The sequence below is a fragment of the Taeniopygia guttata genome, chromosome 2 (genome assembly GCF_048771995.1).
Source record: "Taeniopygia guttata chromosome 2, bTaeGut7.mat, whole genome shotgun sequence".
Classification (NCBI taxonomy): Eukaryota; Metazoa; Chordata; class Aves; order Passeriformes; family Estrildidae; genus Taeniopygia; species Taeniopygia guttata.
This window is the reverse complement of record NC_133026.1, coordinates 24,072,186-24,087,868: the sequence shown is the minus strand read 5'-3', so window position 1 is coordinate 24,087,868 and position 15,683 is coordinate 24,072,186. Positions and strand designations below refer to the sequence as shown.

The window sequence follows — 15,683 nt, the reverse complement described above, 5'->3', positions numbered from 1 at the left end:
CTCTCAGAACAGGTTATCAAGCTTTGGTGCTCAGTAACAATGCAGTGGTTAATCTTTGTGAAGAACCAAGTGACCTAGGGTATTTTCAGTAAATACAAATCGTTTTCCCTAACTTGGTGAATGGTATTTACACTCAGATCATATCTCTTCTGCGTGGTCAGATCAGTGTAAATGTGACTCTGGTTTAAATCTGAATCAGGCCACCACCATCTAGGTTAATTAATGCAGAGGCTTATTTGAAAGCTGTAAAATGTCTCAAGACCAAATTACATAAGATGTGCACCTTTATTAAGAGGAATGGTTTTGCTTTCTGAATTGTTTTCGTATTTGTTCTCAATGAAAGTTTAAAACTACTTGCAAACACCAAAAAAGATGTGAGTGTCAAAACTTCAGTCTACAAGAAGAAAATCATCTAATTACTGAAAAGAGGAAAATTATTCTTGCATAGCAAAAGAAAAATTAACAAAACAGAGCTAAAAAGAGAATAAACCCAGCAGAGGAACTGAGACTTCCAGTCTTTTTTCCTGGACAGGCTGCTGCTATGTCCTTGCTTTCTGAAAGGAGGCAGTGGTGAAGCCTGGCATGGCGTTTAGCCTCCTTCACTCGCTTCTCTGACAGATCACTGATGCTTAAGAGCTTAGCTGAGACCAAAGTGTGATATTTAAATACCTCAACATTCTGATGTTCAGGTGCTGTCCTGCAATTTTATTTTACAACTGGTGTAAAAAATTTGGCATAAAAAAAATTTAGATTTCCCTGCCACAAGTCACAGTGAAAGCCCAATTATCTGTCCATGGGTACTGGATTCACAGCACTGTCAGACCACTGAGCTGCCCAGCACCAAGGTTCACACTAATGTGAACCAGAATTTATCTCAGGATGTGCTGTCCTTGTGTGGTGTGCATTGAGCATAATGGTCACCTCAGCTGCTGCTTTCATGACTCTGAAGGCCATAAGCCCCCTCTGAATGCTCCTCTCCAAAAAGGAAAATCCCAGCCTTTGTACCTGCAGAAACTCAACCTCAGCTATTTTAGTTGCCTTTTTCACCTTTCCTTACTATTCTATGTTCATGGAATATGGAGACTAGAAGCACACATGCATTTAAGGTTAGTGCTGTAAATTTCAAACATTTGTTGTTGTTTGGCACCCCCAGTGCCTTTTTTTTTCATCATAATCAATATTTTGCTGGCTTTTTGGCTATTATTACACAGTAAGTAAATGATTCAGAGAATTGGCCTGGATGACTCCAAGATCTATTTTCTGAGTTTAGTTTTCCAGCCCTAAGTTAAGCATTGTGCAGACAGGATTTGGATCACTTGTCCTAGGTCTATCAGCCCACTTTTTTCCTGTATTAAAGCTCATATCTTTTTGTCCCCTCAGTCAAATGAGGCCCTTTGTGAGTGCCTCACTATAATCTGGAAGACCTAAGTATCACCTGGAAATTTAGAAGATTTTCTGGATCAGCTCATTGATGAATAAATTGAACAAAAATCCAGCCCTAATACAAGTCCTGAGGGCAGTTATGTACTGACTCATGTCCAAAAGTGACCATTAAGCTTTTGATCCTTGTTGTTTAAGCTGCTTTCAGCCCATAAAAGTTTGCTAACAATCCTGCAGCAACCTATTTTATTTAGTTGTTTTTTTACATATGTGTGAAAACTTGTCATGACCATATTAAAAATCTAAATGTATTACATAGAGCTTAGGAAAGTTAGTGACACACTGTGAGCAGGGATTTCACCAGATTTCACCTGATATATTTCAATATATCAAGAACAGTTCTGCATATGTAAGAAACACATCTTTAGATCATGAATTATTCTATTTAATAGATTGCTGGTATTAAAAAATATATGGAAAAATAATGTTTGAAAGAAAAAAAAATACAAAATGGGAGGTTGGTTTTGTAGATTCCTTCTTAATGAGAAAACAAATGAAGTACCTGAAATTGTTCATGCTTGCCTTTTCTTTTTGTTAAATTGCAGATGGCATTCATACTTTATTATATGGCGATCGTTGGCCACACTTTGTCCATAACATCCCTGTTGATTTCCTTGGCAATTTTCTTCTATTTCAAGTAAGTGTTTCTTAACAGACAGTCTCTCTTCTTTCCCTGAGGCATCTCAACCAAAGGAAATCTTGGAAGTTGTCATGGCAGTGAGAAGCAGCTCTTCTGAGTGTCTTTTTATATAATCCTGATGAAGAAGTCTGAGCACAGGCTCCTCTCACCAATGGGACCTCTCCCAGGGAGTATAGCCAAGGCCATGCTTTTATGTTTGTCAGGACTGGTGTGGAAGTGCAGCCCATGGGGAAATAGTGCAACTGGAGATGCAGTAAGGTCTTTTATTTACCTATTGCCTTATGTTCCTTAAGAGCATGTCCAGAGCTTGCCAGGCACCATGACTGGGGCTTGGGGCAGTGACTGGGAGCTCTAAGAAGAACAGGACTACCTGCAACTGAGGCTGAAGGACTGAGCTATTGACCTGAGTAGGTGCTTACAGAACTCAGCCCTAAGAGTGAATCTGGCGCTAGTGTGCAGCCTGTTATCCTCATTAAAAGAAAAACAGAATACTGCTGTATTAGAATTTTAAAGGAGATTGATTTTCACTGAAAGCAGTACAGCTACTGTATGGCAGCTTAACTAGAGCATTTCAATCTTGTTCTTTAGTGTATCTGTCTACTGTCAATTAGATGCCTCTGCCTCAACTGCCCGACAGGAAGAGTAGTAAAAGATCAAGTCCCAGACATCACCATCACCAGGAATAAGACTAGGAAAGATAGGAAAATTAAATGGTTGGACTTTTAATAGATTATATAATTCTGTAAGATTTCAAACTCCAAATAGGTGGATCCAAATACAGGCTGTGAATTCTGGTAATTTCTAAAGAGGCAATTTGATATGTGCCTGTGATAAAACATCTAAATCAGCTACAGAGATAGCTAGAAACTCTGCCAAGTGAACTGATTAATTCCCTTCCCATCTAAGCAGATAAATAGCACAAAACCATAGCAAAGTAATGCTTTGATAAAACTGGAAAGAGCACAGTTTTATCTGATTTTGAACCCCATACCCTGGTTTGAGTTCTTTGGGACAGTAAAAGCGGGATCTGGTCAAACTAGGTATGGTAAAAGGACCAGCAAGGTGATTCCTTGCAGCAAGCAAAGCAGGGTCAGCCTGTCTGACTCACTGTGAGCTCTGAGTCATGAACAACAGTCCCAGGCTGCACTGAAAGACTGGTCTTTGCAGCAGCCTTCCAGACAGTAGCACACCTCCTCCTCTCTTTCCTCCTCCGCTTCTCCTTCCCCTGCCATGACTAAGCCATGACACAAAGGTTATAGGGAGAAGAGAGAAAGGAATTAAACCAAAGTGCTTCATAATGGGAAGACAAAGAGGAAACCAAACTACAGTCACAGGAAAGTAAGAGTGAAACTATGTGGGAGCAGGGCTTGTGTAACCTTCAGCTGTTTTTATCATCTGGCTATGACAGCAATAGATTATTTGACCTTCAGCTGAAGGGAAGCTGTCAATCAGACAGTCCATCAGCTAGCAAGAGATGATTTCAGGACTGCATAATAGCCTTTGACTTTAGAGGCAGTTTGCAGGGATTGCAGTTTCCCACATATGAGTTTTCGCTGGCAGAGATTTATTTTCAGTTCACTTTTGGGTATCAAGATTCATAATGATCTGGCATCACAGATGTTGCAGTACTTTCAGAAGGGAATAATGAATCAGTAGTGATGAGCATCACTAAGCAATGTGAACTCATGACAGGAGAAAGTATTAACAAAGTAGAGTGTCTAACAGCTTTATGCAACATCATATTATTGTAAGATTTCTGTAATTGCAGAGTGAGACCCCATTATCTTATTTAATAAAAAACAAAATAAAGAGGTACTCCTACCTCCAAATCACTTCCAATTTAATTAATAAAACAAAGACATTTGTGTAAAGACAGATGGGGCGTACAGCAAATCTATATTTGCCAGAATAATAGATGGTGTGTTATGAATGCACCTGCAATCTAGTTGCTGCCAAGGCTTTTAAAAAGAGTTGAAGGGTAATGGATGGAAGGACATTTTGTGAAATTTTTGGGGAGTTTTCCCCAGGGCAAGGGAGGACATGGTACAAAGCATGAAAATAATTTCATAACTAAACAGTGGGGGGGGGGGGAGGAGAATAAAATAAGTATCTAGACATGAAAATCAGTATTCTCAGTATTCATACATGAGAAAAATAACAGATTCACAGGGCAATTCTATGAGGAAAACATTCTAGTTGTAATAGGGAAGTAGAGATAAGAACAGTAAAGTAAGGGTGACTGTGAGTAGGTAAGAGAACCTGTCTGAAAAAGGAAATGTAGGAGACAGAGTCGATGTGAACCACAGGGGAGACACAAGAAAAATAGCAGACTGAAACTTTAAAAAGACAATGGATAGAGACTTGGAGACACAAAAGCTCACAAGTTTTAGACATGGATAACTGGCTTAGTTATGTCTTCTTGCATACTGATTTATCAGAATCACACAGAATCACAGAATATGTCGTGTTGGAAGGGAACCCCAAGGATCATCAATTCCAACTCCTGGCCCTGCTTAGCACCATCCCCAAGAGTCAAACCATACACCCAAGAGTGAAGCAGAATAGGGAGAATACAGAAAGATGGTGGGGACAATGCCAAGAAGCCTCCAAAAACTTCACAAAGGAATGATTAACATGAAAAGGGCCAGGAAGAGAGCTAAAACAGATCAAAGGAGAAGATTGTAAATGATTGTTAAAACCACCAGAAAGGATGAATCAAGTAAGAGTTTGGTTCCATTTTCTCCTCTTGGTGTGGACAAAGTCAGGCAGATGTTGATGCCATTGTGATGGCAAACACTGAAAATCAAATTGGAAAGTAAGGGTATGGAAATAAATGCTAATGCTACAGGTGGATCTTTACCACGAGAGCTGTGATCAAAGAAAAAAGGGAATACTGAGGGAAACAGATGAGAAAGTAAAACTAAGACAGGATGGCAGGTAGGGTAAGGAGGCTGGGTGGCACACAAAGGCAGCATGTACTGAGGGACAGTCCAATTTAATAGATGAATAAGACTGACAAAAGTCAAGTAGAGCAATGAGGAAGGACAGGAATGGGAGCTGAGACACACTTACCTGGCTGAGATTATCACAAGACTCCCTGTACCAGAAACCGCATAGAAAAGCACCTCAAGAGACAAGGGTCTGCATTTCTGTGGCCAGGAGCTGAAGAGATTATTCCCAGTTATAAGGAAATATTTTATTTCTTGGGAACAGAACTGATGTCACACTAGTCCTGTTCCCAGGGCTGCAAAAGAAAGATAAACAGTGATAAGTGTGTTATAGTGTCCCAAAAAAAGTGGGATTAAGTGGCATAGTCAAAGTATTGTGATGGAGTAAGGGGACAAAGGAAGACTCAGGACTCAATAATATCACCAGAGCTTAGGAACCGAAAAGGTGTGTCAGACTAGATTTGTGATGGGGACAAATAGAGTAAGCACAAGAATGTAGAGTAGCTCCAATGTAGTATCTACAAAAAATGGTCTGCTTTTTCCAATACCATGTCCTACAGTGAATCAAATAAAAGTTCATGAACCCAGCCCTGTATCTGGTGCTCAGTATTTGCTAATAGCTGGTGCTAAAGGAGGGCTATAAAATCAGGGCCGAGTATACAGACATATTCTCATTCCTAGCCACCAGGATCTGCATCTCATGGACATCCTGAACCACGGATGGGGACTTGATAAGTAAGGAGGTCTAAAGAAGTGATAAGCATTGCTGGATGCTGATAACCATAACCAGAAAGATGAGCTCAAGCTAAAGGAAGAACTCCATGCAATGACTTGGCAAGTAGGTGTAAGGAAAATGAAGAATAAATGGCAGGGGCTAAAGAAGGAAAATAAATCAAGCAAGCAAGCAAAATAAGCAGAAAATAGCTCAATTGGCTAGATTAGCTCTCTCTTTTTGAAGAGAGTGCACTGTTCATTGGCCTCCACGAGCAGAGGAGAAGGAATCCACAGACTTTGTCCCATTCCAGACTGCAAAAGACTCCTAGTTCTGAGCTTGGCCCGGCAAGACAGTAGTATTTCTTCGCTGTTCTTTACCTAGCAGTTTTGCCTCCTTGCTCTCAGTGATCATTGGACAGCACATCATTATCTAAGAGCTCCATGACTGCCTTTCTGCAATCACCCTCTGTCAGCCTGGTGCTGTGCTCTGGAGCATGGGGAGCTGCAGTGGCCTTTTCCTCTGCCTCAGGGATGTACAAGGAGGTGAGATGAGGATTTGGGTATGAATTAGAAATGGGAGATTGTTCAGGTCTGAAACTGCAGTCATTATTTGGTTTCACAGATATTCTGAAAATGTATGAAACTCTGCTACCTACAATAGTATCAATCCTACCTTCTCTAAAACCAGTGATTTCAAGAGATTTCTTCTCCTACTGAGCAGGAAAACAACCTCCTCTGGTTTGGGATCTCAGATGGAGTTAGAAATATGCAGGATACCAACCCAAATCCCCTGTAATTTAAGGAGATTCCTGTCCAAATTCCCATCCTGTTCCACTACTAATTCCTGAAGTAGAAAATAATTTTCATCTGAGTATTTGAGAAATTGAGTCTCCAGGGAACAGTTACTTATAAAGCAGTATTCCTGATATTCATTACTTGCATCATGTGCATCCAAAAATTCTCAGGGTTCTGCTTCACCACTTAATATCTCAATTACCATGAATTAAAAAAAGGCATCAAGAGCTAAGAATGTAGCTGGATAGGTCTTTACAACATGGTCTAAAAAGCATGTGGTGCTAAACAGGTGTAAAAACAAACCCAAATATTTTTCAGAGGTTATGGCTGCAATGCAAGGCATGTATTTTCCAATTATGCTTTGCCAAAAGACATTCTTGAGAGACTGTTGCCAGAAAGAGCTTGTTAAAGTGACATCAGAGGAAAAATACTAATTTACGACATGTGTTACATATTTTTCAGGAGCCTCAGCTGTCAAAGGATAACACTGCATAAGAATTTGTTCTTTTCCTATGTGCTGAACTCCATGTTTACAATTGCCCACCTCATTGCTGTCGTCCCTAACCCGGGCCTTGTAAAAAGAGACCCTGTAAGTACTACATGACTCCTCTCCATCCGAACACCCAAGTAAAATCACTATGGCCGTGCCAAAACCTAGAACTCCCATTCCTCAGCTTATGATAGCCATCTGGGAAAACACACACAGAGGGTGCAGATTCTGAGAATTTCACTCCAACTTGCTCAGACCTTTCACCAAGCAATAAAAACTTTTGAATCTTGTACAAGCCCCAGACTTGTTCCAGCCAGCTCATCCATACAAGTATGTGTCAGACCTCCACTGTTCCTAGCAGTGACTACCTGATGATTCCCAACAAAGCCCCTGAGCTGATAGTTGCCTCTGGTGACTGCTTGTCCTTCTTCACAAACCACACACAGGGGAGGGACAGGATGGAAAGAGAGATGTCTTATTTCAATATAACACACAAAAAATGGCTATTCGATGCATTTTTTAACTTGGGAGGCAGTAAATCAAAGCATTAGTTACCTTCACTGCTCTTAGGTACTGATACAAACTGTGCCAGCACCTCAGCTGATAAATATATATGGCAGATCTCAGTCATCCAGCTCTTGCCCCCTAACCCAGCAATTACATTGTGCTCAGTCCTTACAGCAGCCCCAGCCAATGTGAAAGTAATGCAAACTCGGTAATCTCAAGTTTCATTTTAACACTAATCATCTTGTAGTCTAATAAGATCATTCAATTATAATTCAAACATTTATCTGCCTCTAATTTCATGAAAGGAATTAAATATTAGCACCTGATATCTGATCACATGTGTGGCTGTCAAATGTGTTCTGATTAAGTAAGTTAATTAAAGCAGAAAATATATAGCCTAAAGAAAACATTACCAGTCTCAGAAACCATCTGGAGATTAAAAAATAGAAGAGCAAAAGAATAATTTAAAAATCACACATTTTGTTTCTCTTCATTGCGTAGCATCATGCGTAGATAGCCTGTGCACGAGATGCAATGAAAATACACTTGATATTTGAAGATAAAAAGCTAGCAGATGATATCAGGCGCCTAAATTGAAGTAAAATCATTACCTCAGGGTTAAGAATGATACTTTGTGACATCAGAAATAAATTATCTGAAATAGTTTAAACTAAAAGTTGAGGGCATGGGACAGAGTCTTGTGTTTTAAGATTTCATTTTAAAGATGTATCTAGTGTATTTTGGCCTGATCTTTATTGGAAGTGAACTCTCAACACCAGTGAAGTCAATGACAAAGCTCTCAGAGGCTCCAACAAAGATCCATTGCTACAGAACTGGCTCCAGCCTACTGAGCATCACATGATGATACCCCCAGCCCCCATTACTATGGCACAAATAGTATAAAAGTGACAGCAGTGTTGCCATTGCTTTGTAATTTCTTTTTCTGAAGCAAATTTGCATGTCTTTGACTCAGCATGGAAAGACTGTCTACAGACAAAGTACAAACCTTGGGGCCAGAAGATCTGGGGTGTCACACTTTTGTCCCAACATCAAGTACGGGACGAGGGTACACTCACTTCTTGATCTTGCCTCATATTTTAGATTTCCCTCCCATAAAACAAAAAAAAAAAAAAAATAATGAAAAGGAGGTAAGGTGACCTGCTAATATGTTCAAAACCTCCCATCAGGAGCACATTTTTAACATATAATGAAATTACAGAAAATCTCTATGTGAGTATGTGAAGTCTTATAGGATTTATGTTTAAAATGCTAAAAAAAAAATCACAAAAATTCCCATCATATTTTTATGCTGATGTCTATTAACAGAGCAAATGACAGCTTTACATCTTGGGTTTTTTTCTACTCCTACTGTACCCTCTGCTTTAATAAGTCCATTTGAAGATTTCTGCTTCTGACTTCCTCTAGTTTGCTGCAATTATTCACTTTTTACATGCACATCTTTGGAGCTTCACAGGTTCATGTATGTATGGCTCTCATCTTTTGTGTATACAGAAATACTGAAATGTGTAGATTGAATTTCAAGCTATCATGGATACCACTCAGGTAGCAGCCATATAGTGAGATGAGGTTGCTGGTATTTATTCTGCAAAATAATAAATGTGTTTCCACCCCAACATTCCTGCCTTTTTTTTCCTTCCTAAAGTTTCACAATAGATTTTAAATGTGAAATGCCATGGGAAAATACTTTCAGTGATTCATAATTTATGAGGACCTCAACAAATTAATATAATTTTGAAAGAAGAAATCTCTTAAATAACAAGGACAAAAGTCAGGAGGAGCAAGAGAGGAAATTCCTTCCTAACTCCAACAGAGCCCCATTCTCCCTGTGACCCAGGGAGAAACAACATGAGACAATCCAAAACATCATTTACATGAGGAGAGTCTGTACTACATCCTTACTCACATTGCTGCTAAGAGTTAAATCCTTTGATGATCATTCTGCTCATGTAAAATGGTAAGTCGAGCCACTTTTATAATAATCTTAACTTGCTTATTTACTTCATGTTTTCTGGTTATCCAATTTTCTCTCTCTCTGTTTCTCTTTCTGTCGGATTTATCTGGATCTGAAACCATGGAAAAGAAGGATCTGAGTCCAGGTGGCCATACAAGAAATGAAGAAACAATGGACAAGACTCAAAGACATTTAAATAAAAACAAACAGGGCATGTGTATGAACACTGATTTACATAGACTGAAAATTTTGACTGTTTTATCTGAACTAGGAACTGCATTAATTATGCTATTACTGCAACCACATGTATAGGAAGAGATATCATCTATCACCTTCCTAAATGAGACTGACTCATTGTAGAAAGATGATCTATGGACAGCACATTATGTACTCCATTAAAACCTCCAGAAATATAAATAAAACTCTTTATGATAAATCTCTCAATATAGTCTTACACATCAGATTTGTATTTTTCATTCTCTGTATTCCACAAGAGTAGTAATTTTAATACTCAGTGCTGATGAGAGTAAAGGGAAGTGACAGTTAATGCCTGAAGGGGCAGCTCTGCTAGTGAGAAATTGAGCAATTCATCAGATCCATGGGCATCATATAAATATGCTTTTAGGTGGAGCTAAGTTTGGTCACAAATTAGTAATGTCTCAGAAATTAGAACATCTTCCACAAAGGCTTTTAGAGATCTTACTGTATTTTTTTTCTCTTTTGCATTCTAGTAGAAATACCTGTTTTCTTATTTCTGCAGGTTCTTCTGTAGCCTCTTCACCTTTTAAGTGGTAGTTTCACCCTTGCTTCTGTCATTATATGGTGTGAAAGTTTATATTTTGATTGCAGTTTTATATAGGCCATAGCAAGGGCCACTGCTCCACTAGAAGTTCCTAGGAGCCCTGTGTGGGGTCTCATGCTTGGCCATGTTATGTCAGAGAGTAAGGACACAGCAACCATTCAGGCAGACTCCAATCTCACAGTCAACTCCCATCTCATTGCCACACATCTTCTTTAGGCCTTAATGTATAAACAACCTGTACACCCTCTTATATGGGTTCAGTAGCAGACCTGGGAGGAAAGAACCCAAAGCAATCCCTGTTTAATTACATGCACCATGATTTCATTTCCTCCTGGCAACATCTGTAACTAACTCAGCCCTTGAACGTGAGGGCTGAGAGGATGGAGGCTGTTTTTCCCTCCTTGTGTAGATGTAGATATATTTTAAAGCTCTTGAGCTAGTTTACCTCCCTAGCTGATGGTGCAACGTGCACTCTTGTGTCTCTGGCAGGAGTACATAGTCCCTTTCTCTTTGCAAGCATGTCACTAAGCTTGCTGACAGTATGGGCATGAGGTGGGATGAAAAGGGACACTTGTCCTCTGTACTGTCCAAAACCCATCTCCTGAAACAAGCAAGCCTTCAAAGCACTAAGGTCTTCTAAGCATCTTACTCCTTTCAGCATTGTTAGACCAAGAGAGCACGAAGTCTGGTGACCACTAGCATTAAAGTTTTAAAGCAAGGCCATGGTAGTAGCAATACTAAAAATTCTAGCTTTCTTGTGGACACCAGAACACTATAAATAATCTCTCCATTAACAAATTAAAGTGAAAACCACAACTGCCCAATAGTGCTAGGTTTTCCTCCCTACCACAATTGCAACAAAACTGTAAAACACTGAGCTGTGTGGACAGAAATAAAACACTGAGCTGTGTGGACAAATGACAAGTGTTAAAAGAATAGTTATTGTAATTTATGGGGTTTCAATATTGGTATTCCCCTGTTCCCAACAGAATAGAGAGACAATGTAAAACAAGAAAGCAAAGGAGATCTGGAGCATTTTGGGAAGAGTGTCAATTTGGGTACTTTTTACCATACAAATGTTATCTTCTCACCTCTTCTTGCTTTAGTTTCCTGCTGATCTAGCCTGGCAGAGCATGGGGGGTTAAAACATATTTTTATCAAATATGGTGGTCATAAATTATATCAGTGAGGAAAATGGCAAAACTGCTGCTCTGTGTGACCCATTTTCCTTGGTTGTTCCAGCAGTCCCCATCATGGAGCAGACTTCCCTGGAAACAGCAAAGTTTGAGATCCACAAAGGAAAGGGGCGCTTACAACTTCTGAGTTGTTTCATGTATTGTATTTGGGGTAGAGCTTCAGGAGGTGCCATTCTTTTTAAATAATTTTATTATTTTTTTTAATGTGATGATTTCCACAACTTTTCTGTCACTGTCAAAGCATCTCTGAAGTCTTTTATCTTCGTACATCTATTCATCCATCATCCTTCCATTAGATTACTTATAGGAGCCTCAGCAGCCAGTTTAGCCACAAAGAGGTGACACAGGGCCTGGGCAATTGTGAAATCAATAGAATGAGAGTAAGAACAGGAAGATTTGGCATGAATGTTGAAAGTTAGAGAGAAGTTTTCCCCACTAAGAAGAATTTCTGAATTGGACAAAGCACCATATCACATTGCTGAAGTTCACAGTTGTGGTGGCTGAGCCCACCAGGTTCAAGCAAACACAGTTCCTGATTTTTTTGTGTCTGTAGAGGGGTTACCACAGAGGTGACAGGGAAAGGAAATTCCTACTCTATCTATCTGTGCCCTCATACACAAAGAGAGGGAGGGATGATAGCTTTCATGCAGCACAATGCAAAAATTTTCATGTCAAAATAACTCCAACTCTATCAGATCCTGTGTATGAGCTCTTATTTAGAAGCCTGAGTGCCATTTCCTCCAGAAATGTGTTTCCAGAAAGAGCCTAATAATGCAAAATGCATTTTTGCCCAGAAGCTGAAGGCATCAAATCCCAGAGCTCATTCCCATGTTTTCTGTCCGCATTTTTTCTGCTCAGGAGAGGTAGACCTGCACTCAAATGCCCACTACAAGTCCAAACTTCAGAAGTAAATATCTATGAAAAGTCAGATTTAACCTGTCATTCTGCCTAGTCATTATTCATCAGCACCATCTTTGGACCCAGAAGCTCTGCCATTGTGGCAGGGAGAAGTGAGCACTCCCAGCATAGTTGTTCCCAAAATCAGTAGAATCTCAGCACCCCAGTTCTTCTGTTCTTCTGTTTAGCCACTGTGGCCATTTGCAGCCATGAGGCTGTTGAAGCAAAGCACACACTGCAAAGCACACGCTTTTGCTTTATGCAAAATGAGTGAATCCATTCCAGATTTGCTGAAATTCATGACATGCCTCCAGAACTGCTGCTCAAGGAAAGTGTGCTTACTTTACCCTCAGATCTGTACTGTCTCCAAAAGGCTATTTGTCTTCCACGGTATGGAATTGTGTTTGACTTAGATACGTCTCTGAGGCTTTTTTCATTTTTCCCTTTGGTCTTTCTAAGAGATGGGAGAGATGACAAAGTGAAAATTTGGGACAGTACCTGGGCAACCAAAAGTTTCTGTCAATTGTGCTGTCTCCAATGCGTCTGAGAGACTGAGAGTTAAACAGATGATAATATGTCATTAGTGCTTAAAAACACAGGCATAGAAAAATGTCAAGTAGCCATTCCTTAAATGTCAGATCAACAAGTGCAGATGCTAACAGTTGCCTTTTGATGGATTTTGTGTTACACTGTAAGGACATGTAGCACCCTGATGAATTTCTGTTTTACACAAGGCCTCCCACACTCATAGAACATTTAAGCAGCTTAGGTGTTGATATTTCTCTGTGAATATTAATCAATTATATCTAGAAACATTCAAGGTGTCTCTCCAAGTTTTCCTTGCAGTATGCCTTTAAAAGGGTCTAACTGAAATGTGAGAAATTTGAGTATGAATTGCCCAAAAAGATTTTTCAAAATCCTTCAAAACATTGGATTCTTCAAAAAAATAATTCCCCTCAGAAGGACTGTACCATAATGTTTCCAAAACACAATACTCCCCCCAATATCATGCTGCCACAGCCATTTTCCTGGCTGGGATTTGTCTGATTAAATGGCAGTGCTTCCTGTAGAGGCAGCTGTGTCTCAGTCCAAGACAATTTACCTCGCTCTAAAGCTGGTGGCTAAAACAAGACATGTGAATTAAATGCAGAGTGCTCATTTCTCTCCAGGGACTACATCGTCCTATACATCTATACCATGAAGTCAGACATGCCCTTCAATGACTGCTGTGCAGACCAGCAGTATTGCCCATTTTCAGCCATGTCCCTGCTGCCCTGTATTTCTTGAAGGTATCTAAGACCAAACAGAAGTAGCTTGAATCAGAAGAGAAAAAAAAAAAAAAAAAAACATCAAAGTGCCTTTACAGATGACAGCCAAATAAGGGATAAGGGTATGGAAGAAGGAACAGTAATGACTTTCAGCAAGAGTCAAACATCAAGAGGATTGGGTTAGTTACGCACATGACCTTTAAATTTAGTTGGCAGAATGAGCTATTGGCCAATAATAGATCAGTTGTTTGGATAATCGAACTCCTTTGCTCACCATCTCACCCCTGAGTGGCTTATGCTTGCATACCCTCAATTGACTGACTTCAGGATTTTGTAGCATTCCCTTGGCCCCACATCCTTTGAAGGGTTGGCAGCTCTATCTAGCAGCAGGTCATCCCAGAAAAGACACTGGAGTAGCATCTGAGCAAATCCAGAGAATTAAAACACTCATAAACATTTAAGGTCAGACATGTCTTACATTTGGACACCTGTTTTGCAGACACGTACAGCTGACCTAGTCACCCCATGCTAAAGATAGACAAAGTTACATTCAGGGTACTATCCATCTGGCTTATTTTAGATATATCCTTTAGGATGAGGTAATTTTTACTATAATCTGCATCATCTCTATCATTATCTTTTGATTACAGGAGAGAGAGATTGGATGTCTATATTTAGTATCACAAATCCCAGTTGTATCATTAGAAAACTCCTGGAGCATTTAACTGAATCATAAGTGGATATATCCATGTCATCAAAGAGTACCTAGTCCCCAGGAAATTATTTTGTAGGTCTAGATCTCACACCTCAAACATAAGGTAGGTGTACTTCACTGTTAGATATGCTCCATGCAAACTACCCTGGCTCAGGGCTCAATGCCCAGAGCTCAGCTATGCCTGGATGCAAATTCAAGTAACCTCTGCCTTGTCCTGTCATCCTGTGCCTGGCCGCTCTTGCTCAGGTGTCATGGTAGAGGACAGTTGCCTGGAATAGCAGGAGCTCTTAACCTTTTTGTCAGGGGTTGCCTCCCTCCACTGGGAGAAGGTGGCAGCAGATCCTCTCCAAATGAACAGCAGGTTGCACTGTCTTGTGCTATTTTTTTACGCAGCCCTGCCCTTGTTTTCTCTTCCTCTTTGCTGGCCCATCTGCTCTTCTCCATCAGTCAGGATCATACCTACAATGGCTCCCTTAAAAGCTGCCTCTCTCTGGCAACACCACTCAGAAACCAAGCTGATAAACCCCTTGGGAATGGTGAGGCTGTTTTGCCTTGCCTCACGCCCTGTGTCACACTTGCCATCCTGCAGGTGAGGAGCCAGTGGCCACTGCCCACTGAGACAGGGCCAGTTGTGCAGTGAGAGCCCCTCTGCCCTGCAGAACTCCAAGCTGCAGTCCAGGGAGAACTATTGCTACCACAGCCAGGACTCATGGAAGTGCAGATGTAGCCTCATTAATTCCTGTTCAGCTTGTGTTAATCTGGGCTGGCTGCTTTGCTATAGCATAGACATGGATACACATGCTGTTACCAATATCCCCTGTTGCTTAATTTCATATTTTCCTGTATTTTAACACAAAACCTGGTAGCCCTCTGAGAACTGTGTACATTTCATTCTGTAAATGCTTAAAAAGTATATTAAAGAGTTAATCTCCTTCCAAACCCCAGTATGCCAGGTTTCTGACTGGAACACAGTTCAATGAATGACTCAGTGCAGATACATTGTATAATGATGTGATGTTCTGATAGCCAGTGATTTACAGCTACAATACTTAGCACAGTCTTGCTTTGGAAAAAACTTTTATTGCTTATTTGTGTGACATATGGATACTTGGAATTTAAGAATATTTTCACAGAATAGTGTTCTAATAGTCAGAAAAAAAACACACAATTTTTTAAAGCAGAGCAGTAATCAAACTTGAAGCTACTCCTTTAAAGTGCTAAGTTTAGAATGTTTGAGAACATATTGTATTGCCTTCAAACTGAATTTGAATAAATCCTATCTGGCTTCCATGGCAAGCT

At 40.0% G+C, this 15,683-nt stretch overlaps 1 protein-coding gene across 4 annotated transcripts in view; it reads left to right on the top strand.

Moving 5' to 3' along the window:
* Positions 1–15,683, top strand: part of CALCR (calcitonin receptor) — a 150,744-nt gene that overhangs the window by 104,958 nt on the left and 30,103 nt on the right. For all 4 annotated transcript variants that reach the window (XM_030264670.4, XM_072925535.1, XM_072925536.1 and 1 more), the window contains 2 exons: positions 1,986–2,077; positions 7,000–7,126. In XM_030264670.4, coding sequence (XP_030120530.4) covers positions 1,986–2,077; positions 7,000–7,126 — 219 coding nt within the window. The remainder of the gene's footprint in view (positions 1–1,985; positions 2,078–6,999; positions 7,127–15,683) is intronic.